General features: G+C 34.8%; 1 protein-coding gene across 2 annotated transcripts in view; it reads left to right on the top strand.

Moving 5' to 3' along the window:
• Nucleotides 1-27,917, top strand: part of waw (Translation factor waclaw) — a 166,188-nt gene that overhangs the window by 86,153 nt on the left and 52,118 nt on the right. For both annotated transcript variants that reach the window (XM_085807117.1, XM_035366146.2), the window contains exons 10-12: nt 13,604-13,733; nt 13,863-13,972; nt 26,816-26,943. In XM_085807117.1, coding sequence (XP_085663243.1) covers nt 13,604-13,733; nt 13,863-13,972; nt 26,816-26,943 — 368 coding nt within the window. The remainder of the gene's footprint in view (nt 1-13,603; nt 13,734-13,862; nt 13,973-26,815; nt 26,944-27,917) is intronic.

Raw genomic sequence — 27,917 nt, 5'->3', positions numbered from 1 at the left:
AGCATGTTTCATAATAGAAAATGTACCAGAGCCCATTGTATTTGAGGTTCCAGTGCCCTTCTGGCTGAGTTACAATTTCCCTTATTCCCTTAAAAATTCGAAATTGTTGAATTTAGGCACGTTATTAGAATCAGCTATTTTGAACGTTATGCGAGAATAATCAATGACAAAATGAATGTCTGAAGTTCAGATCCTGTTCACATATAAGGCATGATGGAGGCTGCATGCCAAACAGATGAAGAATAGCCTTGATAGAGAAAGGACTCCGAATTTAAGAAAAGAGCTTAGTTATTGTCCATCAAGCCCACAGTGTTAGCATCTTAGAAACCATACGATTTATGAGAATTGTTTCCATCAGTCCATAGGTGGAGAATGTCATGAATGAAACATAGCTTAATTTTGATTGATTGAGTGTTGTAGAGCACCATAAATATTATGTAGTGGAGGTGAGCTGTGCCCATCAAAAGTTTCTAAGTGGTGATCGGCCCATCATGCAGGTGAACTAGGGAGCTTGCAGAAATGGTCTTGGACAATAATTTAGTAAAATTTTTCTCATATTGGACTCTGCAGCTGTCATATAGTACTTGCCACTCAGGTGAGATTATGGTTAGTGTCACTAACTGCCATATTGGAGGGCCGAAGTTTGAATCTCAGCAAGGGATGTTTGTAAACGTATCGTATCTGTGCTGCAAGGGGGCATTCAAAATGCACATTGAGCTAAAACCACATCGATAGTATATTGGTGGAGCAAGATGAGTGGGAGACCTCAGACCTTCCCCCTCAAGTACTCCCCCTGGAAATTCCATCTGGGGTTCAGCAATATTTAATATGCCAAAATGGATGTACAGGTGGCAACCTTGCTTCAGCCTGTACCTGTCGCCTAGTACCAGCACCGATGTTGACAAAGATTGATCAATGAAAGCTGAATTGCAGCTTGCATAATAGTGCAACTGTATCACCAAGGTAATGGCAGAAAGTTGTTATTCAGATGAATCTCTGTTTATACTCTATCGGGATGACAGGTAGACATCCAGCACAAAATGTTGGAATAGCACTACCTGCAAAAACGGATCAGCAGAACAATGGCCGGTTATAGCAGTGCCTTGATATGACAGATGTTTTCCTGTTTCAGCTGTTTCCCTTGTACTTATAGACGGATCGCTGAATTGATTTTGATATGTTTCTACTTGCTGATACGTTTCACATCTACATGTTTAACTGACTTTTTTTATGGTGAAACCCCCTCCAACATGACAATGCGACCATGATAACATGCTTGCAGTAATTAGGGAATGGCTAGAAGACTATGACAGGACTTCCTCTTTCCATGGCCTCCAATGTTTCCAGATCTTAGCCCCAGAATCTTTTGGATTATCTTGATAGACATGATTAGTGCAAAGAACTTACCACACACCTTACCACCTACTCCCTATAGACTGTTTGGCTTTAATTTTTGCATCAACCTTCTGGAAGCTCACTGCATCGCTCCCCACGACATCTCATTGCTATCCATGTTACTAGAAGAAGTTACTTCAACTAGACATGATTAGTGCAAAGAACTTCCACCACACACCTTACCACCTACTCCCTATAGACTGTTTGGCTTTAATTTTTGCATCAACCTTCTGGAAGCTCATTGCATCGCTCCCCACGACATCTCATTGCTATCCATGTTACTAGAAGAAGTTACTTCAACTAATATAAGTGGATGGTTCTGATAATGTGAATTTATATTTTTACGTATAACACAGGAAAAGAAGATTCAGGTTAAGACTGTAATTTTTGAAAGCTAGATATTGATTTGGTGACATAATTTTATTTATAAAATGCAAGCTAAATTTTTTCCTACTATTTCAGGCAAACGAAGCCAAGTGGTAGGCTCAGAAATAATCACTGTTAATATTTCATGTACAAAAATTATAGCATTACCTGAAATTCATAATTTTGTGAAATGTATGTACACTACTGTCTATCCAAAGTGCAACAGTATAAAGGAAGAATCCAATAGACTTGAAATTTGCACCATGCCTCAACCTCAATAGAACATGCAAATGATTAGCATTGCAGTGCATATGCAAATCATATACATAGTAATATATGTAGAAGCTATGGAAAGTAGGTTAATTTAAGTACTGGAATTCTGTATTTTTCCACTGTTCCTTGAAGCTGCTGCCCTGATTGGCTCAGTGATTAGCAATGCTAGCTGCTGTATTTTCTAAGACAGGCTCAAATCACAGAGAAAACATGGGTGTTCGTAAGTGTCTAATGTCTGTGCAATGTGGATGCACTGTAAGTGTATAATGATTGGGCAGCATGGAGACACTTAAAATACTGGTGAGATGAATGCCCTATTGAGTAGTTTGGTCATAAAGGAAGAGGGGGAGGGACCTTCAAATCCATCCTCTGAGGCATTCTCCATCAAAATTGAAGGGTTAGTTAGTGCGGTGTTACTATATCAACATTTCATTTGCTAAGAAACACCCAACGTTTTTTGAGCATTGCAGTGCATATGCAAATCATATACATAGTAATATATGTGGAAGCTATGGAAAGTAGGTTAATTTAAGTACTGGAATTCTGTATTTTTCCACTGTTCCTTGAAGCTGCTGCCCTGATTGGCTCAGTGACTAGCAATGCTAGCTGCTGTATTTTCTGGGACAGGCTCAAATCACAGAGAAAACATGGGTGTTCGTAAGTGTCTAATGTCTGTGCAATGTGGATGCACTGTAAGTGTATAATGATTGGGCAGCATGGAGACACTTAAAATACTGGTGAGATGAATGCCCTATTGAGTAGTTTGGTCATAAAGGAAGAGGGGGGAGGGACCTTCAAATCCATCCTCTGAGGCATTCTCCATCAAAATTGAAGGGTTAGTTAGTGCGGTGTTACTATATCAACATTTCATTTGCTAAGAAACACCCAACGTTTTTTGAAGTCCACATTTTTAATTCATTTTGTGCACCAACATAATTTGATCCACAGTCTAAATTATTTGTGGCATTTTTACCTTTAACAAACCGTTTTAGAGCACCAATAAACCCATTAGAATTCAAGTCACTGACAGCTTCCAGATGAAAAGGTGTCCTGATGAAGCAGACAAAAATACATATATCTCTGTTAGTTGTAGTCCTCTGCCACGTTTATGGCAAACTAGAAATGGGTCTGCGAAATCAGTCCCAGACCGTGAAAATGGTCACCCTACATTCACTCTAGATGCAGGAAGGTCATTCATAAGTTGTAATGACAGTTTCCCGCGATGACAAATGCAAATTATAGTTTCTTATAATTCTACGAATTACTGATCGTGCTCCAATAATCCAATAATTTTGACGAAGGGCAGAATGCATCAACTGAAAACCTGAGTGCAGATACTTCAAATTATAATGATTTATAAGTAAGTTCGTTACATGATTGATTTTTGGTAGAATAATTGGATGCTTAGTTTCTTCTGGCAAATTTGCATACATATCTGTTGTTATCCAAAAAGGAGCTTAACTGATATAACTTATTTGTGACATTCAAGGAATTATGGCTTTCTAATCTAGCAATTTCATCACAAAATTCAGATTTTTGAATTGCCTTATTTATAATTTTGTGAGCCTGATTAAGTTCTCTTAGTTTTAGGTAGGGGTCAGAAATTTAGACTTCCTGGCATTACCAATAAACCTCACACACCAAGCTACAACCCTAAGCAATCGATTGCATGAAGAAAATTTATTCCACAATTCAACTGAACTTAACCTTACCACTATACTCTTAACTATAATCCCCTTTTCCACAATAGCCTAATCTAACTGAGGTTTCTTCAACTGTATAGGCCAACATTCCTTACTTTCGGGTAATGAATAATGTCTGTAGTACCACTTTTCTCTTGAAATCAAACCTCCAACTTATATACCCCTTGTCATTAAATCCATCATATTATCTTCAGACCTGCAGTGAAACCAACTTTTAGGATCTTTTTCCTGAACTTCCAAAACACGATTAGCGAAAAACTGTTTCCAACATTTCCCTTAACCCAATATAAAGCTATTTCCGAGTCAGTCTAATATACCTGTTTAGTGATCAAATCCTCAAAAAGACTGAAAATATACTTTCCAACTCGAGCACCGATTAAAACTGCCATTAATTCTAAACGAGGCAATGTAATTTTCTTCAGAGGAGCAATTTTATTTTTTTATAAATCAGATGACAGCTGTATATTACCACAACTATCCTGAGAACGAAAATAAGCAATGGCTCCATACGTATTTGGAGATGCATCACAAAATACAGGCAAAACAACTTCCTTATCCTGATGATTCACATACCCCAACAAACAAATGCCATTGTAACTTTATTTGCCTTAACCCTTTTTATTTCTAAACACCATGTTAACCATTTTTCTTGAGATCACCTGGTAACTTTTCATCCCAACTTATACCTTTCTCTCAAATCTCTTACAACAAAAGTTTCTGACCACAAACGGAGTTGAAATACCAAATGGATCAAAAACCATGGCAGCTACTTGCAGAACACCCTGTTTATTACTCTTCATGGAACTCAATTTATCTAGCAACGTTTTAACATCAAGGAAAAGGATATCATCTTCAGGAATCCAATTCACACCTAGCATTTTTAGGTGTTTCCTACTATTCTCAACTTTAAGATTATTCAAACCTCATAATCTTTCAAACTCTGGAGAGTTGGATCTCAGTTTCTGAAGTTAAACCCACCTGCCTTCAAAATTGAAACAGCATCATTTAATAATTGAACAATTTATATGCCTCATTTGCATTTTCTGCACCGAAATACAAGTCATCCACATATAATGATGTATTTAACATGCATATTGAATCAAGATTAGTTTTCTCATATTTTCTAATGAGGGTTTTAATAATACTAGCTGGTATAAAAGGTGAAATTTTGCAACCTATTTATATGCATAATTTTGTATTCATAATTTTCATTATCGGGAAGCCATAGAAATTTACGATCCTCTTCAGCAATTTTTATCATGAAAAATGCTTTTTCGATATTCCCAATAAACACAATTTTAAATTTTCTGAAATTCAATAATACATCTAGTACATTAGGATTTAAATTTGGGACAAGTTTCTGAACAATCATTCAATGACATAAGCTTTCTTAGTTTTTGAACTACAATTGTATACAATGCAAACTTTCATAGTATCCTTATTTCTGTTTAGAACTGCTCGATGTGGCATAAAATATTTATTACAAGCCCTCCTGCATTTTTTGATAATTCCTTTACTCTCTTGGTCACAAATTATTTGCTTATTTGTGATCCACTCATTTATTTCAAAACACTTTCGGAAATCGTCTAACCAGCTCCTAGCTATGGGAAAATTATTTTCTTATTCTGAAGGCAATGTTTTCCATAACAATTTGGTTTCATATTGACCATCAATAAATCTCAGATAATTTTGAAATTGCTCAATTAAAACACGTGTCAGTAATAGATAATTCATCCCTATCTCTTATGCCTAAGCTTTCTAATTCCCATAACACTTGAACATCTGTTCCTGTACTCAAGTTTGAAGTTACTATATTTACACAATTAGATTTATTGCACATCTGCTGAATTCCATCCAGAGTAAAACCAAAAATTGTCTGTATGCAGTTAAGAGTTTTATTTATTTTCTGAAACCCAGAACCCTCAATAGTATTCCAAAACATGTCTCCTCCGTTTAATATGGTTACCAACTGATCATCGTTTTTATATTCATCAGCTAAAATAATACCCTGGCTTTTCAAAACATTATGTATTTTATCATATGGAATAGCAATTAGCGCAGTCGTAATTGTATGAGTAATTAATGCCTCAATTTCAATAAATTTATCTGAATTATACCTGCTAATTAATTTTATTTTAACTACATCATATAATTTTTTTGGTTGCTTTTGATGAACCAAAAGAATAGACTGATAATCTTTCCTTTCTTATAGGCTTTAATTTTAAGGAATTAGCTAAAACTTTGGGGCACCAAGAACATTCAAATTCATTATCTCACAAAATATGCACAGTTTTTGAAATGTTTGACTGATTCCTGAACTGGCAATAACTGAGCATGTCAACAACAATATGGTTTTTGACACTGTTGAATTACAATGCATAATGAATGCTTTGTTTTCTGACTCACAATTGCATCAACCGAGCCGAGATTTGCTTTTCAGCTTTAATCATTTTCATTACACAACAAATAATTATGGAATTTACGTTTGCAATACTTACATTCGAATTTTAATCTACACATATGACTTAAATGGCTTTTAGAAAATATTTAAAGCACCTATTTTCACCTTTCAATTTATTTTTATGATCTTCTGCTGCTTTAAATTCACAAAACTCGTGATCTGGACTATTACAAAACACACAATTCCTTTTAGTGGTAGCATAACTTCTGGTTGGCCTCACATAATCAACGTATCTTAAACTCCAAGACAAGATTTTTCGTCATTCTGTTAGAAATTATTGGCATTAACAAATTACCAAATGTATCAGTTTTTATTCCTAAAGTTTCCAAGTTTCTAATTTGGCCTTCAATTTTATCGAAAAATTATCTCAACCTAACTATGTATTGCAAATTATGAACAGCAGGAATTTTCAATAAATTATTCATATGAGTTTGGATTAAGGTATTAGTATTACCAAACTTATTTGTGAGTATATTAAGCACTACCTTGTAATTTCTTCTGTAATCGCTAATCCAGCAATCGAACTAGCAGCTTGACCACTTGCATATAATTTGAAATAATTAAATTTATCTATTTTAGAAAGAGTAGAATTTTCATCTATAGCTGACTCAAACTGACCAAAAAATTCTAACCATGATGACAGATCCCAATAAAATTGCTTAATATGTAGTTTTAGGAAGTTTTACCTTTCTGCTTCCATTTACCATAAGTGGAGTAAGTGGAGTGTCAGACGTTTCAAGACCCTTGAGACTCACGATCTGATTTCTAACTGTATACTTCCAAATTGGAAGTTTTTCTGAATAATCTGCGGAATTAGTTGCATCATTTTCCATTTCAGCAACAGGCAACAAAGCCTTAATACCTAAGTTTAAATCATTTAGTATGCTTTCTTTTTCAATAATTAACTGCAGTTTTTTATTAAGTGTATCTAAAGCAATATTCAATGCTGTTTAACTATTTTGTAGTAGCAGTTCTGACTTACGCTTATTGAATGTGAAGCCAAAGATGAGGCCCTTATTAGGCAGGGCTAAAATTCTGAGGAGTATAGTGGTTTATACGAAATCTACACAAATCTATTAGGACTTAACAGTGATGAATGCTCCGCTTAATCAAAAACAAGCAAAATGTGTTCTTTTAACCCATTCATAGCGGGCATCTCTTTTACCGAAGCGTTATCTTGGGACAGCGCGTTAACCGGATGTGTTGTCTTGTGGGGATGAGCAATTCGCGCTGCTAAACCCAACTTTAGAAAAAAAAAATTTATAAACTAAATTTTTAATCCAATTGTTCCAATTTTTGGTACATTATGAGAAGAACATTCAGGTAGCTGTATTAATTAATTTAAAGCTTTATTATTATGTTCTCATTAAAATTTTTATAAAATACTCATTCTAAAATAATATAATTTTCCCCTTATCCCACAAATAAATATATATGGAAAAATATCCAAACAATCGCAGATTTTAGAACAAAGTTAAAATTACATACATAGTTACAATAGTTAAAATAGAACACAACACATAGTTAAAATTAAAAAAATATTAAAACTGTCTTTCATAAAAATTGAACATGCAATCAACAAAAAGGAAGCAATATTTCAAAAAAGAGACAGTGTATGATATTCTTTGAAACATGGGTGTACGCAAAGTCCAACATTGCATATGTAACAGGAATAGAATATCTGCTGCTATTTTACTCAGCAAATTTGACTCATTTAGCATTTGTGTATGTTCTTCTATGGTCAGATAGTGCTTTCGTTTTGCCATTAAAAAAAAAAAAAAAACACTTTTCGCTAAGCGATACAAAATATTCTCAATACCGGAAAACTCAAAGAGTAATAAAAAAGTCTCTAATGATAGAACATCTACTCCACTATAACGGGATAAAAATATAAGAAAAATTAATCAATTAAATTAAAAAGTATTCCAGAGCATTGAGAACATGTTCATTTGTTTATATAAAACGACGTAGTAAGAGCCATTACATTACTGAAGACTAGCGAATTGGCATTTATGTATATTCTATGTTCAGATACTGCTTTCGTTTGCCATTAAAAAAAATATATTTTGCTGACGATACAAAGTATTCATCTTAATGCCGGAAAAATCTAAGAGTAATAAAAAAAAAATCTCTAATGATAGAACATCTATCCCACTATATTGCAAAAATAAAAAAAAAGTACCTCAATGCAGCAAGAACACGTGCATTTGTTTATATCAAACAATGCAGTTAAAGAGACATTACATTGCTCAACATCTACCCATGAATCTCACTCTCATTCTGAAATAAAATACCAGAAATAAAAAACATTGCATAGGAATGAAGGTAAACATACTTAACTTTCGATATATTTCACCGTAAGAGACATACAGCTACATCTAGCGGCAATAAAAAATACTGATTAAATGTTCTATCTAAAAAGTCAAATGCCCGGCCATAGAGTGAATTAAATGGCAATTCAAATATGACACACCCGGCTGTGAGATAATGTTTGCTGCTGATGCATATATGACACGCCCATACTGAATGGGTTAATGAAGAGTATAACCAAGAGTATGAACCAAGATCGCCTCTTAGCATTAAGATACAACTAACCTCATCATCTGGGCTTTAGTATTGAGGGCACAAAGACACAGAGGGAAAACAATTACCACATATACCCACGTATGAATCGATATCCCGACTTTTGAGAAAAATTTTTGGAAAAACAACTTTGTCGCATAAGCGCTGCCACTGATAAAACAGCATTCCGATGTTCTTGATAAAATTTAGCGAGTTTTTGTTTATTTCCATTTTAGCACATGATAAAATTTTAAACTATGTTCAAAATTTTCAAAAAATTTCATTCAAATCCTTCAAACTCTGATTCAAAGTCAGAATCTGCAAATAAATGTGAAATTATTTTTTCAGTTAGTAGCGAGTCGGCATAAATTTCATCGCTCGATTCATCATAGCTTAGTGTCATTTATTGTCACTTGGATAGATTGCATCATCTTCTCTGTCATCCAAGCTATTGGAAATGCAACACTTTTTGAATAATTTAATTATCATTTCAACTGGAATCATGTCTCAAGCATCTTCCACCTACCGTGCAATTAAAGTTATGTCCAGCTTTGTAAAATTGCCACCTTTGGTATTAGGAGGCAAATCGAATTGTATCCATTCCGTCCAATACTTGCGCATATTCACCTTAAACGGCTTATTTATGCTGATATCCTGTGGTTGTAAAATGGATGTTAGCCCTCCGGGGATCAGAGAAAGTGTTGTTTTGAACTTTTTGCATGCTTTTTTTACAAGTGGTCGAAACATATTCTAAATCAAAGGCGAAGGTTACCCTAATAGTGCACCTGTTTTTTTGCACCATACATTTTGAAACCTATTAATGTTAGGGTGTTGTCCATCCAACCATTTTTATGGGTGCGAACAAAGAATGCCTGCCAGAAATGCTGTGGTAACGTTTATTGCGTGAAAATAATCATGGAAGGCAACATATTGCCATTTGCTAAACGAGTTTTCTCATTTTTAGATGAGTTTTTTTTTTTTTTTTTTTTTTTTTTTTTTTTTTTACTCTTTTTATCAACAGCGAAACTTTAAGGAGATCAAAAGTCATGGGAGTTTCATCCATGTTTCCTATTTGGGACATTTCAAAATTGTTATTTTTCTTTTTTCAACCACATGCTTTCGGAAGTTTATTAATTTATCTTTGAGTTGACTCAGCAATTTCTGTGAAATTTTGGTAAGAAGGTGTAAACATAGTCCATAATGATTCATGAATCTTGTGTGTTATAAAATTAATGAAAAAGAGTGATGGCTAAATGAATTTCAGAATTTAATAACAAAAAAGTAAAGAAACTTTTCCTACATATTATTTTTTACATAAAAACTTTAGAATGACAGAAATAACAGTGATGCCAGATGCATAAAACATAATAATACAACAAAACAGTGATGCCACTAAAACCGCACATAACATCAATTAAATGTTATTCTCAACATTGTGCACCAATGTTGTGTTGCATGAAAAGAGCTATTTACAGAAGCAAATTTTTCATCTTTTGCCAGTTTCATGGCTCGCAGACATAACTCAGTTTGGGTTATGACATTACCTTGCCATCTGTTATGTAGAATCCAGTCACTTACAGTTCTTCTAATTCTGGAAAACACGGTGATCCATAACGCAGTGCCTTCTTATTAGACTTACAGGTTTTCTTTAATATAGGCTTATTTTTCCTCCAGTCAAGAATCATCTCATTCCCGCTAAACTTACGTCATGAAATACAGTTGTTCGTACTTTCCGCAAATGAAGCTACTTCCAACTTGAATTTCACAGTGTAAGATATTCTGTTTTGTTTTACACAACTCACTGTGGAGAGTGTGTGGCTCTGAAATAAGTCGTTTTTTGTAGATTCCACTAAATCAGACATTATGAAAAGCAGGAAAAGTAAAAAAAGCACGTGTATGATCAAGATGAATAGACAGACAGATATTCAGTATGGTTACAGTTACTGATTTGATACGGTTATAATAATCAAAGTGCGCCTCATAGATATTGTACAGATTGAATTGTTCTGTGACGCCAGATAATGAAATGAGGGGAACTTTTCTAATAAACGGAAAATAAAATCGAAACAAATTTAATGAAAAAAACTAATAAATGAAATGGAAAAAATTATTAAAAATTTTATGCTTTTTCTGTATGAATGATATACTTAATAATGAAGTTCGCTGACATCTCATCAATCAGCGGCGAAATTTTTCTTTTGTATGTTCCTTGCATAATTTGACCACCTACTTCAAACTTTGTTTTTTTCTTAAAATCCTCGACTTATACGCGGGTATATACAGTATTCTTTTTTTTCTGTACCGGCAGATACAACTGCAGATGATACTATGATAGCATTCTCAGCTCTTTAGCCTGAAGATAAGAAAGATATAATTTACACAAAGGCCCACTCCCAAGACGGGACAGATTATGCAACTGGTTGATAGAGATTCATATGATCATTAGGCAAAAACTCCTAGAGGAAAAACGCATTTTCATTTGTCTCGACTAAAGTGGTTTCAGAGTTTTTAAGGTAGTATAGTGCTTCAAGTGTCAAGTAGTTTGGGCATTTGGCCAGAAATTGTACAGATTAAATAGTTTGCCCAAGGTACAGTAAAAATCACAGAGGGGACAAGTCAGAAAATAAATACTCTAATGATTCCCTTCTTTCAAATAACGACATAGGACAATTTTATGAGATATATCATTTCATCAAAATGCCTAGTATTTAGAGAACTTACGAAAATAAGCAAAGTAGCTTCAACATTAGATCATTTCAATAAAGCTTAATGCAGGCTTTTGTATTTATTATAATATTTTTGTAATACTTATTATATGCAGATGGAGGACAAAATAATACGAATATCTGTGAAAAAGTATGATGTATTTCGCACCTGCAGTACAGCCGTGCCACAGGCAACAGAAGTCTGCCAACTAGTGAGCGTGAAGAGGAAGGTATCAGTCTCTCAACAGCAGTCACCTGTGCTGCATGCTTTGATCGAAATGTCTGTGAGAAGCTGAAATATCAGACCTGTCAGAGTTCCAAAGAGGAAGAATAGTTGGAGCGCGTTTAAGTGGAGCATCAGTTACAGAAACAGCAAACTTTGTGGGGTGTTCAAGGAGTACAGTATCAGCCACTATGACAGCGTACACGAAAGCGGGTAAGGTGACGTCTTCAAAGCACAACAGTGGCTGAAAGTCAAAGCTGGCTGATAGAAAAAAATGGGTCTTGAAGCACATAGTAGCCTGACAGCACAAGCATTCGTTATCCGAGATAACATCCGAAATGAACAGTCATGTCCAGGACCCCGTTTCAACAAAAACTCTCAAAAGGGAACTTCATGCTGTGAACATTTATAGCAGAGTGGCAATTTGTAAACCCTTGGTGAGAGCAACTAATGCTTTTAAGCAATGCTAATTGTGCAGAGATCACAAAGGCTCCCCACAACAGTGGCAGCAGGTAATATGGTCAGATGAATCGTCATTCACACTATTTCAGACGACCAGACACATTTATGTTTGGAGAACGCCCAAAGAAGCGTTTTATCCTGACTGTCTCTTGCCGACTGGAAGCATGGGGTGGCGCCATTATGGTATGGGATGTGATATGTTGCCGCGTTCTTGGGCCACTTGTTATTCTGCATAGGAGGATCACATCCAATCACTAATCTAAGTATTGTAGGGAATCATATCCATCCTTTTGTCCGGACTGTATTCCCTGGGGAGCGACCGCTTTTTTAAGACATCAACCTATCCACACTGATAGGTGTATTCAAGAAGGGTTCGAAAAGCATGACGATGCGATTGAACATCTCGCTTGCCCCCTCAGTCTCCGGACTTGAATATTATTGAACATTTATGGGCATACTTGCAGTCCAAACTTCAATCACGATTTCCACCTCCATCCTGACTTTCGGAATTGGAGACCCGCTCTGCAGGAAGAAGAAGAAGTGTTTAGTAATGCATGTGTAATTTAATAATACTGTAGTAGTATTGTAATCATATTTTAATTATCTTGTATTTGGACAGTTACAGTATATTGCTAATTGAATATGATGGGTGTAGCATAAAGACAGTAGTGAGTTTAAGCAAATATGTTTTAATACATTGTGTGCAATGTAATATGCTCGGTTTATAATTAATTGCATATAGTATTAATAAACTGCAACTGTTTAATAAAAAACAGTGTAACTTGGGATTATGTAATAATATGCATTTGACATAAAGAGATTCCATCTAATGAGAATACTGTATTGTGCCTTGTCAATGATAATTTGTAAAATAAATGCAAGTATTATGAGAAATTGTGTATAGTATATTGAAACAGTATATGTACTATTTAAAACTGTAAGACTGCTCTTGTAAAATTATGCTAAATCGCACTACATTGATGACAAATTTTTAGATATAAAACGAACCTAGATTCTATGAATATTATAAAAATAGATATTGTATTGCATTATTCTGTTTCATGGTCATATCATGGACTTGCATATCATGATTATAATCGTGGACTTACGTAACATGGATGTATGTATATATGACGTATGATATAAAATATTTAACATATGCCGTGCCTAATGCGTTGTATGTAATTTTTAGAAAGGAAATTGTAATATTCTGGGAGGAATGTAATTATCGTTTTTTTTTTTTAAGTTATGGTAGATTTATATAAATTTTCTCCTAGTGTTTTTGGCTAGTACCATGTTCATTATGGGAATAAACACTTTTTGATGATGAATTTATCTTGCAAGATTTTTCTTTTAAGCATTGTTATTTCATTTTGGTAATAACATGGAAGAGTTTCATAGAGTATAGTTTAAAACTTCTGTGGCTTTATATTCACAAGATTTTTTTCTCCAGTTTTTCAGGTCAAGCTGGATATTTTATAGCTAACATTAAAAATCCAAAAGAGGCAGTAATTGGAGATACTTGGTATAAAAAGTGTTCAGTAGTTGAACCACTTCCAAAGATTAATCCATCAAAACCAATGGTATGATTTATTTCTTACTTTCAATTGGCTAAAAGATTTGTGTTATATTATGTCTTTTATTATTTATTATTAAACTTTTTTTTTTTTTTTTTTGTGTGTGTGTGTGTGTGTGTGTGTGTATGAATTTAGGTATTTGCTGGTATTTTTCCTTCTGATCAGTCCAGAACTCAAGATCTGAGGAAAGCCATAGAGAAATTGATTCTAAATGACCCAAGTGTCAGTGTTTCTCCTGAAACAAGGTATCTCATTTTACTTATTTTAAGCATTTTTTAATATGTAGAATTATAGACTTGAGAGCAAAAATATTAGAGACTTAAATTCAATAATTTTTTGTTCCATCTTTACCCTGATAGCTGTGCCATAAAGATGGGCATGGGTAACTATGGTGGAATTCTGCTAGTTTGCACTAGTTCGGCAGAAAATGCTTCCTGATATGTTTTTAATCCGAGGAAGCATTTTTGAAAATTGAATTGTCATATCCATCAAGGAAGTTTTTCATTGTTTAGCTATAGCTAATTATTGCTTTTTCATTCAATTTCCTGAGATTCACTGTAGCTGCTGATAATGTTACTTTTATTGGAAATATTTTGTATGCTATAATATGCAATATTTTACAAATTACCTTAGAAGTACAATCTAACTGCGGTATAGCGACCCCAGTTTATAACAAATACGGCATATAACGAACAAATTTTTTCGTCTTTTCTAATTTTTATATATTTAATGTTACTTTATATAGCTATAAAATTGGATATAACAAACTTTATAAATATCTTTGATTTTTTTTTTTTGATATTTTTCGTATTTTTCCCAGAATTTTTGCATGTTTTAACTAAAAATTCCTAATTTTTAAAATCATCCCCAATTCAATTCTGTCAATATGAAGATAGCAGAAAATGAAAAGAAACTATGTTACTCTTCTTTTTAGGTGGGCATGTTACTGTTCTTTCATTATAGTTCTTTTATTTTTGTCAAACAAAAATCTGTTCAATTCTAATGCTATGATGGAAATTTTTTAATTTTTGCTGTTCAAAGAAAGAGAAAGCAGTGAATAGATTATTGTGATGTTTGGGGGTACACAGGTGATTCATTTGTTTGAGAATGGAATTTGTTTATTTTTATCATTTTGTTTTGTTTTAGTATTTAAAATGGTCTCTTCTGAATTGGGAGGTGGTTGCTTTCTTTAGATCTTTTGAAAGATTTGAGATATTCTTTATAAGGGCTGTTGCATCTTTGCTTCGTAATCATATATATATCTTCGGAAAAATTAATGCCTACTGGGCATTGGGATAGGATAGATTAGTGATGAAATTATCTTCAATTTTCATATTTTCAGAAGAGTGAAACGTTACATACACTTTTTGCTATGTAGTGGGGAAATTTTCAGTGACAAAAATACGTTCATACACCAGATGGTTAATGTCCAGCGTTCTCTATCGTAGATGTGAAGGTAAGATAAGTATTTCTCCAACAGTACAGAATGGATGTACCCATAATATAGATTATCTAAATCTACAGTTAATACCATATGGAAAAATGGAGTACTCGACAATTTCTATTGATAGAAAAATAGTGGATACAAGCAAAAATGTTTAAAAAGGCCAAGCATAAAGATGTTGAAGAGGCTATACTGCAACGATTTGCCATTCAAAGCAGCACCAAATGGCCCACCAGCAGCGGATTGGTAAAAGCTGCTCAGCACTGGTAGTTCAGTCTGGGGTTTAAGTCCCGGCGAACGGGCTGGCTGCATGGGCGTTTTGTGGTTTTCCCCATTTGTAATGGGGATACGAGGCAATTTCCCTTAAAAGACCTCCACTGGGCATCCCTCTCTTTCTGTTTAGTGACTAAGGATGGGGCATGTGGTAAGTAAAAAAAAAAAAAAAAAAAAAAAAAAAAAAAAAAAAAAGGACCAATCTGACATTATCTGGACAAATGATAATTATAAATATATACTTTGGATGCTGATGTATAATTAGAGGGTCTGATAAGCCATGATTTTCATACTAAGTAATTTATCACGTAAAATGATTATTTAATGGTGAAACTGAAAACACAGCAAAAAAGAATTTTAGTAATTGCACGTAATAGCTGCAACTGATTCTTAATATGATTTTTTTCAGATTAGATTTATTATTTACTTCTAGGACCTATCATAATGTTAATCAGCACCTTTTTTTATATTCATCTATAAATTTTTATACTATTCTGTAACATGATCTATTTTTTCTTTGTCAGATCAGATATAGTGAGCCAAACTTTCAGCCTATTATACTTTATAGTGTGGTTTTACTGTATTTTAAGATATTGATTTTTCAGAAGGTCATCAAGAAGAAAGGTCATTAAGAAGGTCATGTTGATTGAATTGAAACATAATTTAACAGTTTTTTTATTCAATTTAACTATTTGAGAAAACTCGGGGAGCAATTCCTTGTACCAGAGAGGCTGTAAACTTTAAAGAAAAAATATATGTAATTTATTAATGATGAACGTATCTTTAATGATATTTTTTAATCAAACGTGAATCTGTCACTTAATTTTGTCATATTTTCATATCAGTTATTGTAAAAGGACAATTTATTCAGCAAGGATGTGGAAATGTTTTCTTTCAAATGATGTTAATTATGAAATGTGTAAATTTTTTATGTACAGTGAAAATCATTTGACATGAAACTGAGAGGGCTGAAATATTTTTTCATGTTAAAGGATATTGGGAAAAAAACATATATTCAACAAAATTAAGTTTATTAGAGTACATTTTATTTACATAGATATGTACAGATGGAGGACAAAATAATGCAAACACCTGTGAAAAAGTATGACATCTTTCACACCTGCAGTACAGCCACGCCAACTGCAACAGGTCTGCTACCTAGTTGAATTTGAAAAGGAAGGTATCAGTGTCTCAACAGCAGTCACCTGCATTGCATGCTTCGATCAAACTGTCTGTGAGAAGTTGAAATGTCATACCTGTCAGAGTTCCAAAGAGGAATTATAGTTGAAGCACATTTAAGTGGAGCATCGGTTACGGAAACAGCAAACTTTGTGGGGTGTGCAAGAAGTACGGTATCAGCCATTATGACAGTGTGCACGAAAGAGAGTAAGACGACGTCTTCAAAGCACAACAGTGGCCGAAAGTCAAAGCTGGCTGATAGAAATAAACGAGTCTTGAAGCACATAGTAGCCTGACGGCACAAGCATTCGTTATCCAAGATAACATCCGAAACGAACGGTCATCTCTAGGACCCGTTAAAAAAAACTGTCAAAAGGGAACTTGATGCTGCAAACATTTATGGCAGAGCGGCATTTCGTAAACCCTTGGTGAGAGCATCTAATGATTTCAAGCGAGGCTAATTGTGCAGAGATCACAAAGGCTTCCCAAAGCAGTGGCGACAGGTAATGTGTTCAGATGAATCGTCATTCACATTATTTCAGATGACCAGATGCGTTTATCTCTGAAGAACGCCCAAAGAAGCGTTTTATCCTGACTGTCCCTTGCGAACTGGAAGCGTGGGGGTGGCGTCATTATGGTATGGGATGTGATATCTTGGCACATTCTTGGGCAACTTGTTATTCTGCATGGGAGTTTCACATCCAATCACTATCTAAGCATTCTAGGGGATCATGTCCATGCTTTTGTCCAGACTGTATCCCCTGGAAAGCGACCGCTTTTTCAAGACGACAATGCCCCCATCCACACTGCTAGGTGTGTTCAAGAATGGTTCGAAGAGCATGACAAAGCGATTGAACATCTTGTTTGGCCCCTCTCACTCTCCTCACTCAATTGAATGTTATTGAACATTTATGGGCATATTCCAATCACGATTTCCACCCCCATCTTGACTTTTAGAATTAGAGACCGCTCTGCAGGAGGAATGGCTTAATATTCCTTTAAATATTGTCCATGACCTTTATGCATCTATCCCATGTAACATTTAATCTGTACTTCAGTCAGAGGGTGGTCCAACCCCTTATTAATAAAGATTTTCTATTATTTCACAGGTGTTCATATTATTTTGTCCTCCATCTGTATACATGCATATATTTAATAAAAATCAATGAAACAAAAACATCCACAAGAGCTTAGTGAAATTAAAAAAAAAAAAAAATTCAAGTTTTTTTGAAAAATAAAACATTTATTGTGTTTTTGGAAAATAATCTGATATTTTTCTTTGAATTGTCTTTTTAGCATCAAATTGTTAACAAATTGTTCAAAGTCATCCACTTTGTTATTCATTTTACCATTAGAATATGCGTCTGAATAACTGCGTATACTTTTCATGAAGTTCTTCATTTCGGATGATATGGGATCAGGAGCTGCATTATTCATTTCATTTTCATCATCGGAATCAGCATCAATGATATTTTTTTAGCTTTGAACAAACACCAAAAAAACCTTTGTCTGTCATAATTAAGGTTGTACACACACTATCATCAATGAATTCTTCCACTGCAACGAATTCTTCGGATCATACAGTAGGACGGTCCAATAATACAGAAACTTTCTCAAACATTTTATTAAGTGTCAGCTCAGTTTCATTGTCCTCCTCCTCCATTTCTTTTGGTGCCAAAGAATCTGATGGAATTCAGTGACTCCATGCAGAGTGCAGCATATGAAGAAAGAAAGACATGCAAGAGTGCAACATAAGAACCTAACTCACAGATTTTTTACTTGCACTGCAATGTACTCATTGTACTACGTTGTATTATTTTGCGTTAACCAGTATTTCTTAAGTGTTTTCGCTTTAAATGTATTTCACTCTAGTTCATCAAAGCTGAGTCAACAATGGGACAAGTGAGGGACTTACTTCAGGTGAACTCCTAGGAAGTGCACCATATTATCTGTGAAATTTTAGTAATGCATTAAAAAAATTAATAATGGTTAATAGAGTCATTAGGCTATATCACTTCAGGAACATGGCAAAATGTTCCTTGCACTTGTAAGGATTCGAACTCCATACTTCCCAAATGCGTGTCAAGTGTTCTTCCAATTACACCATGGAGGCATGCGAAAAGTGAAAGGGAGGGAAAGTTCAGTCAGAAATGTTTACATTCCTGCAGGCAGTCAGCAAAAGCATACATCAGTATTTCCCCAAAACTTATATCTATACAGATTGTCTCTCAGTAATACGTGCACTCACAAACACAAATAATACACCATTAGCTCAGGAAATCCTTAGAATGTGATCCATTGCTCGAAGCCAACATTTCTTTCTTCTAGATGTTACCCATGTTAGACACAAGGGAAATGAAGAGGCTGACATTAATATGCCAAGGAAGCACCACAGTGAATAAATGCCATGAAAATAAGCATACCTTGGCCAGCTTCTCACTTGAAACTAAAACTACAGAATGCTAGTAAAGCATTATGGCAAAAATGGTGGAATGCTGCAAATACAGGGAAAAGAGAGTTAACTACCTCTTCCCCAACATTGACTCTCCCCCCATTCATGTCACCAGACATATCACTGGGCACGGCCCCTTTCCCATGTACCTCTATGCAAGAAAGCTATCCTCATCAAAATCCTGTGCATGTGGTGAAAGGGGTCATCCCAAACATTATCTATTTTCCTGCCTGCTAACAGATTGCCTTCATCTGAAGAAGCCGAATTCAGAAGAGGATTTATTCCCATTTGTAAGAAATGCAGTCAAGAATAAGCACTTGAAGAATGAAATTGCGAGAGTTATTGACTTTTTTGCTGTTGGAAGTCAAGAGTTGTGCAGTGTAAATTAGTCTTCAAAGAAATGCTCCAGCAGCAGTGAAACCAAGCAATTAAATACAGGTAACAATATACGCTGGCACACTTTCACAGGAAAGAAATAAGTATCGTGAATCATATGAAGCAGAACATAGAATGCTCATAAGTAGTGGCTACTACGTATTTATTTAGGGTAAATAATAGATGGCCCATACAATTTTCTGTAATATAAGGTAGCATAACCTCAAAAGTGAACAACCTATAATAAATTGTCAAAATTGAGTTGGTAAAGTATTAACAATGTAATTATAGTAAACTAATTATTGTAAAAACACATGAAATTGCATATAATGAACTGACAAAAATAAATTGACAATGTATCAGCCTAAGTATGCAGAAATATCTAAAATAATGTAATACACATAAGTATGCAGATGAATGTAATTTTTTTTCTTTTTTCAAACTTATTTATGCGTGTTCTTTTTATTATTATTTTATATTCTTTTTTACTTTTGACTGCTGATTGTAAATATTGATATAAACAAATCATGATTGTAAACATTATCTATAAACTAGAAACAAGTTGTTTCTAGCCACTACAGTACATAGTGTCATGATCTATCTTTACATGTGAATAACAATGTCTGCTAGATATAATGTAATTTGTTTTAATCAATTTTCGCAAAAACATATGTAACAACACATAATGAATCATCAAAATTGAGTTGCTAAAGTATCAGCAGAACTATGCAACAATACTTGAATGTACATAAATGAATATGCAGAATGAACTAAGCTTTGTAAACAATTTTATACTTCTAATTTAATTTTCTTAGTAAACACTGACGTAAACAGATCATGTTTGCAAAGATGATTTGTAACGTGGAAACATCACACCTGTATCTACTATAATATATAATGTCCTGAAACATGATGCCTGTACCCACTACAATAGATAGTGCCATAAACTTGTACCATTATTTATTGCTTTGTATATTATGTAATTAAATGCATTTTACTTGAGCTAATTTAATGCTGAAAAGTTAGTGGTACCATTGATGTCACCGGGGCGGTGGCAGAACTTGCAGTGTAGGCTGATGTAACAATTTTATCACGACTCAAGGGTGCCGGAAGGTTGTTGGTTTTCTGGTTAGTGTATGGGGCTTATACCTACTTAAATAAATAATAAGTGGCTCTTTTACTTCTACGTAACGTAACGTAACTTACATTCTTCCCCACTTAAAGGGTGAGTGAGGATATGGAGACAGAGTTGCCAAATCCAAGTAGTGACAAATTATTGTTCACCAAATTTTAGTTCAATCACCCCTTGTAGAGTGATTAACTGTTTATCAGATCAGGAAAGGAGAAGAAATTTGTGGTGTCCTTGTCGCAATTCGAACTCCAGACCTCCGGAGTGCTAGCTGGACATGCTTCCATTTGCACCACGAAGGTACGCGGGATGGCGAGAAGAAATATCTTACTAATACTGAAACTTGGCGAATGGGGTGGTGGCAGACGAATGGAATGGAATAGAATTAATGATGCCATAATCCTTAAAGACCATAATGCTCCAAACGCATGGTGAAGTGGGTACATATGTCAACTTATACATTAAAATAATAACACAAATAATAAAATGCAGTGTTGAGTGTATTATGTGATGATAAAAGGGTGGATTAAAAGCTTTCAGATGAATTCAAATATAGAACGAAAAAATATCTCTGTACATGAAATAAATTAAAATATAGTGATCAGCATTCTGTTGAAACATGTATGAAATCAATTAATTATACTCGACTGCATTAAACAAAATCAGAATAAATGATAAAAAATTTCTTTTAAAACCTCATTCCCATAACTCATTTCTTTTAAAATTACATCAAATTCATCTTTTTCCCAATTAAGTTATCTAGATTCACTTGAGAGTCACCAAGTCACTTTAGACAAAGTCTGTCAAATGATGGGCAATCCACTAAAAAGTGATACATAGGTAAAACTTCATTCCAGCTTGTACATACAGGCACTCTCTTAGCCTTTAACAGGTGACTATCTCTAAGTCGAGAGTAACCAATTCTATGGCGAGACAAAAGAACTTTCTCCAGTTTCCAGTAGCTTGCCAATGTTCACACTTGATTTTATCATTTCTAACTTAGTATGAATCTGAATGTCTCACAGTAACTATAATTTGCCCAAAAATTTCTGCTTTTAATGACCTTCCAGATATCAATAAGAGAAAAGAGCTAATTTGATAACTTAACATCAGACTTTGGTATCTACCAGCTCATTAGCTTTTATCCCTACATGTCTGGGATCCCAACAGTAGTGGATCAGGTACCCATGGCTTCTTTAATTCATATTTACCTTCTGAATTTCAGCAGCCACAGGATTCTGGGTGTGAAAGAATGTTTCTAAAGCTTCCAAAATGCTCTAAAAGTCAATATGTATTATGAATTTTTCCTGGGATAGTTTGAATCTATGAGAGGGTGTAATCAATAGCAGTTACCTCGAAGTGAGTACTGAGCAAGTAGCATGCAGTCGTCTACCTTCCATAGAGTTTTTAATCATGAACGATGTTCCCACATAACTGGCTGCTTTTGACCCATATGTATATGCATGGATGTAATCGCAGTGTTTGTGTCTATGTGGAAGAAAATGTTGGTTACAAATGAACTTGTTAATGTTCTTTTTATCAGATTGTTGAAGGATACTCAGAATCTGAATTTGTGCACTATCCCATGGTGGGATTTGCAGATATCTTACTGCTTCGGCTTTCACATTAGACAGGCAATACTATTCAGTCAGTGACAGAACCCTTGAAGAAAAGGGAGGCACACAAGATGGACGTGCTTCAAACAAGGGATCAAACATGTCATTAGGAACAGTGTTGTTAACAAGATGGTCAGGTTGTGATAGTATTTTAAAATAATAATAAAAGGGCAATTGCTGACACCTTAACCCAGGCGACGACTTGTAACAGTAAACACAGAGATTTCCAATGGGAGAAGTTCCTAAATGCTCCAGAACACATACGGAGAGCCTGATGATGAAAAGTATATGGTTACCAAAGTACTGAAAGCTATGCTGAGCCATACACTGCTGAACCTTAGTCCAGTGTAAAAAGGACTAGACTATAAATTTAGAAGTTAAACAACAAAAATCAGCCTTATATTTGCAAACTTTCACAGGACTAGTTTCAAGCCTCAGCTGCCAAAGTGCAAAGTTTGACTTCTAAATTAATATTTGTTCGGCATGTTATTTTAACCTAAATGAAAGGACTAGACTACTGTAATGCACAGCATAACGCAATAATTTACGCCCTGTCTGGTATTTTCCAGAATTTAAGCAGATTCATATTTCTGTAACACTTATTCCTCAAGTACGAGACACGTGGAAGGAAAATCAGCTTTCGTTCAAATATCAGTCCTAGAAATTTCATGTACGATGCAGTGGGATCCATGAATATGCAGTTCAAGCTCAATATGAAGGTTTTGTTTTTTAACGAAAATGCACGCAAATGGGCTTCTGACTTGAAAAGGCGAAACTATGTTTATTTGAGCAGTTTAATACCCTGTTAATTGCAATCTGCAAATGTCTCTCCTCGTATTTCATGTCTGCACCTTAAGATTTAACATCGACATTACCTGTAGTAGAAGGAGGAAGCTCTTTTAGAATCGACTTTAGTTTTATGTTGAGCAGCGTTACACTTAGAACACTTCCTTGAGGCACACCCTCTTCATTATAGATAACATCTGACAATACAGAACCAAACCTTACTTGGAAAAAATCTAGCCTTAAAAAATTTTGGATAAAAATTGGCATGTTCTTGCGCAAGCCAGTATCATAAAGATCCCTTACTATGCCATATCTCAAAGCTTTAACATAACCTTTTTCCATATTGGGAAGAAAAAAAAGAATCCAAGTGAATTCTTGTTACAAAGCCATTTCATTTACAGGTTGTCAAAATAAGAATGTAATCCGTTGGTCATTTGTCTTAATGGAAACCACTCTGATAGGCAGAGATTATTTTTTTAAAGATAGTAAACAAGCCGGTTTTTTACCATTTTTTCAAACAATTTGCAAATGAAGTTGGTAAATGTTATCGGCTGGTAGTTCAAGGGAATTTTTGGAGCTTATTCTAGCTTAGCAGTTTGCATAATAATAGCTTTCTTCCATGCACTGAGGAAAATGTTCTGTTCTCACCCTCTGTTGAAGAGAATCAGGGGGGCATTTAGTGACTTATGGAGAGGTGCTTTATGGCATCATAATCAATTGCCTCAGGACCTGGGCTAAACCTATGTGTCTTCAAAAGGACTCTCATTGGCTCAGAGATGGTAAAATTGCTGTTATAAGGGTCCGAGTTGAGAAATTTGAAAGGTGTTTCACATACTGTTTTTCAGAGCACTGCTTGGCTAGAAGAAATACTGGTGGATAACTGCTGTTACATGATATGATAGCGAAACTCTTTGCTGTTGCATTCGTAATTTCTTCCTTGTTGCTTATCACTAGGCCATCTTTTCCTGGAATGGAAAGTGAGTGGTTTTTATATATCCCCATTGTTTTCTTTACATTTTCCTATACTCACTTGTAGAAGCTTATATTTTTTATACTTAGGCTATCTAAGAGCCCCTGTAGCTCGGCCATCGTACTTTTCGTGCATCTGTCTTGGCCTTTTTTTAGATAGTTTGCGAAAGTGGGATAAAGGCGAAACATACCCCCCCAAACTTTCTTCTTCTATCTTATAGTCTCTATGGACTATGGATTCCACCATGGTTTTGGATGTTTTGAAAATGTTGTTGCTGACACCTGGATAAAAGTTTAGCTGCCTTGGTTACTGCATCTGCGTCGTCCATAAGGGCATCATTTACCATGTCCGTAGTGAGCTGTAATCTCTGCATAAAAGGAGAAAAATCTAAAATAAAGTGCGGAGGTCTATAATGGGGCTCTTCCTGATAATCTTCAAATGTGACAAAAATGCAAGAAATAATCACTGTTGTGAAGATCATTTCCAACATTCAGTTTGCAAAGTGAAAAGAGAAATGGTGAACAGATAACGTGCTCAATAGTATTGAATGTCCTCAATAGTATTGAAGCTGATGGAAGTAAGTTTTCTCTCTGCTATTTAAGAGGAAAAAGAGAATGAAATCAATCTATCTGCTTATTATGTAAGATTTTACGTTTGCTGCTGTTCGATCCGTTTATTGGGAGGCAAATACAGAGAGCACGCAGTAATCAACTCTCGTACATGAACCTGGAGCAGAAACAGACGTAATAAAGACGTTTTTGCAATGGTTGCAAAATAGTGGAGTTTCGCGAACATCTGGGTTTCTTAAAGAGGACATATTGCAACGTTTTTGCAACGACATCTGCGACGAGTTTGCAACGTCGTTACGACGTTACTGTGCTACTTGGGTGGAGGCTTGTCGCCAGAGAACGAAAACTGAGGAATTGTCAAGTGGATTTAAAAGAATGACACTTTGACTGTCACGATCGGCAGGAATATTGTACTTCCTGGCAGATGAATACATCTGAAGCTTAAACTGTTTCTCAAGTTTCAGAAGACTTTCTTGCAGTCAGGGTGACGATAATTTGTAAGGCTAGAATGGTGACCATTTATAAGGCTTAGCATGGCTGATGCCAGGAAGGATGACATCTCGCATTAGCCACACCTGTCGTCCACATTGTGGTCACCTGTCAGCACTGAAAATTACTGACAGGACAACTATTCAAATCATTGTCCTGTCAGCCGTATCGTTGTCGCCTGTCTCACTGTCAGCCACATCGTCATCCTGTCTGGTCTTATAAATAACTATCATCCTGTCTTCACTAATCCAGAAAAGGGTTGTAACTATCAATAAAGTCAGTTTAATTGCTTTTGGTGGTTCGGGTTCTTATGTAGTAGGCAATAAAAGGCTCAGTTTAAAAAACACACCAACAACTAATTTATTTGCAAGTTACTGAAGCCGGTAATTGTTAGGGCCGGCAACTTCCTTATCAAACATTCTAACTCTAATTAAGAAAAAGGACCTCCATAGGTGCTTTGCAACATACGAAGACAGGATGATAGTCATTTATAAGGCCTAGTGTCGGCCATGCCTGACGACGGAAACCATTTATCCGGGAAGTAGTCAACACACTTCCCAGTTTGCTGGAGGAAAGGCCAAGACAACGGGAGCTTATGGAATCTCAGCATGAATCCATGCAGTTGCGCGAACAAGACGGAAAAGAAAAGACCCATTGACTATCAACAGGACAGCAACTGAATTTTTTTTAATGCCCTGGCACTAGCCATTTTAAGTTTTTGTCACTACTAAAGTCAGAAGTGATGGTACAGAAAAAGTTTCGGTTGGTAAAAAACATGGTACTTCTCTTTCTCTGTTATTAATGTGCATTCATATCAAATTTCATTAAAATATGTCCATTAATTTTTTGTAAATTCGACATAATGAGCAAATTCTCTTAAGTTTGCTCACGAGTGTAGAATAAATTGCTAAGTATAAAAGTAAATTATCTGTGTGATTAAGAGAGTTGTTTGGGGTGCTAAAATATGGTTTTTCCTTCCAAGAATCTGGAAAGAACAGAGAATGATGAATAATATCTTGCATTTCAATTAAGAGTTAATAGTAGCAACAGGTCATTGTCAGTTACAAGTTTAATTTTAAAGTTTTGGCTGACTCTGAGTTTTGGAATTCTAAAATTCTCTACCAAGACCATTACGATCTTTGTCCCCGAATTGCTTAAATTATGATAATGGTAACTGTAAGGTTGTACGTTTATTAACCAATTACCTTATTTTATCTTTGCTGTCACTTCTATTTTCATCCTCTCCCACTAAGATGTAAATTATTTAATGTATATAAGAAGAAAGCTTCTTGAAATTAAAAAGAGATTTTATCAGCAATCATTAACCTTTCCGAACCATTTTCGCCCAACTTCACCTGAATTGGCTTTAGCATTTTGCTAGCAGAGTTTTCTCGCCTGATTGCAGGGCCTGACCCGAAGTTTAAAGTAGGGCTTTGCCTAGTGAATTTTTGCTTTATTTAATTAAATTTTACCTTAAGATTTATGTTCTGTTAAATACCACAAGAAGTGGTGACTTATTCTGTTAATTACATAAGCCGTGTAATTTGTTAAGTTGAAATTCTAGTAAAAGGTTCATATTAAACCTTTTTCAGAGTTTTGAGTTACTTTCATTAAAAAGCTAAAACGAAGCAAAAAGTCGCCTGATTTTGTACACTGAGCCAAAATTTAGCTTTGAGGTACATAAGCTCCATATAAGTTTACTTTAAGAATAATTTTAGAAAATCCTCACGTATATAGACAAGTGCATAATTTATACAAAACTTCAAGATCAATGAAGAATTATTTATTTATTTACTTATTTTGAAGCCCTGCTCTTGGTTCAGGCTGGAGGCTTGGTTTTCTTGGTTTGTTACACATGGAAGTTTTCTGTCAAAGACTAGATCAAGAATTCGATGCTCAAGTTATTGTAACTACTCCTGGAGTTCCATACAAAGGTATTCTGCATTTTATCATTTCCTGTGTATTCAATCATTTTATGCTATGAAACTTTGGAAGTATGCTTTTACGAGAATGTTTCCATCTATTTATATACCTTGTGTGCATTTATGTAAAACTAATTGTTTTATTATTTAGATTTTTTATTATTCTTTTTTTCCATTATTTTTATTATTTTTCTATTTTCTGTTATTGCAACCTTAATATTACTACTATGTATTCTTATTGGAATGTAGGTTACTTTTAAAGAAATAATATTGTAATAGTTACCTGTAGTTTATCTGTGGCTGGCTACTCTTCATTTGTTATGTTTCTAGTGTAATCGCGTCTTTCTGAAATTAGATTAAAATTAGTAAAAATAGAGGGGAAATGCTACGAAATATGGTTCAACCAGCCTTCATTCGGGGGCTGGGAGGATGACAGGAGAGAACCAACGATTTGCCGAAAACTAGATAAAGTAGCTTTCTGGCATGTCCTTTAGAAGTTTTCCTCTTTCCATTTAGCAGTTGGTCAACGTTTTGGATTGTGCGTGATTGGTGGATGATCCCCGCATCAATTTTATGCTGTACCAAACTCGTTCGACTTACGTCAGAAGATAAGCAGGAGAAAACATCTTGAAATTCGTGAATAACACGTCTCATCCTCAGCCCATTTCCTTGTCTTATCGCTTAGTTGTGCATTCTGCAGTAGAATAATAAGTGAAACCAGTGATCAGGAAATTTTTGGCGGGCTTAATGAAGAGTTGAGAATGTCTTTTAGAGAACAAAAATAATGTAGGGGTTTCCTTTAATTAAAATTAACGTATTAGTCAAATTTTAGTTATCTTTCCTGAAGTTCTCAACTTCTCTTCACATTTCCTTGCCAGGATGTAAATTTAAAGTTAAGTCAGTATTTAAATGGGTAAATCTCTGAGTTTAGTCAGAGCGTGTTTTCACTAGCCAGTGCACATTTCATTGTTTATCTCGCTGTTATG

The sequence above is a fragment of the Stegodyphus dumicola genome, chromosome X1 (genome assembly GCF_044657685.1).
Source record: "Stegodyphus dumicola isolate Sdum_Otavi_A_Nest chromosome X1, ASM4465768v1".
In the NCBI taxonomy this organism is placed as follows: Eukaryota; Metazoa; Arthropoda; class Arachnida; order Araneae; family Eresidae; genus Stegodyphus; species Stegodyphus dumicola.
Note: the sequence above shows the minus strand (reverse complement) of the source record. Positions and strands in the feature narration are given on the sequence as shown.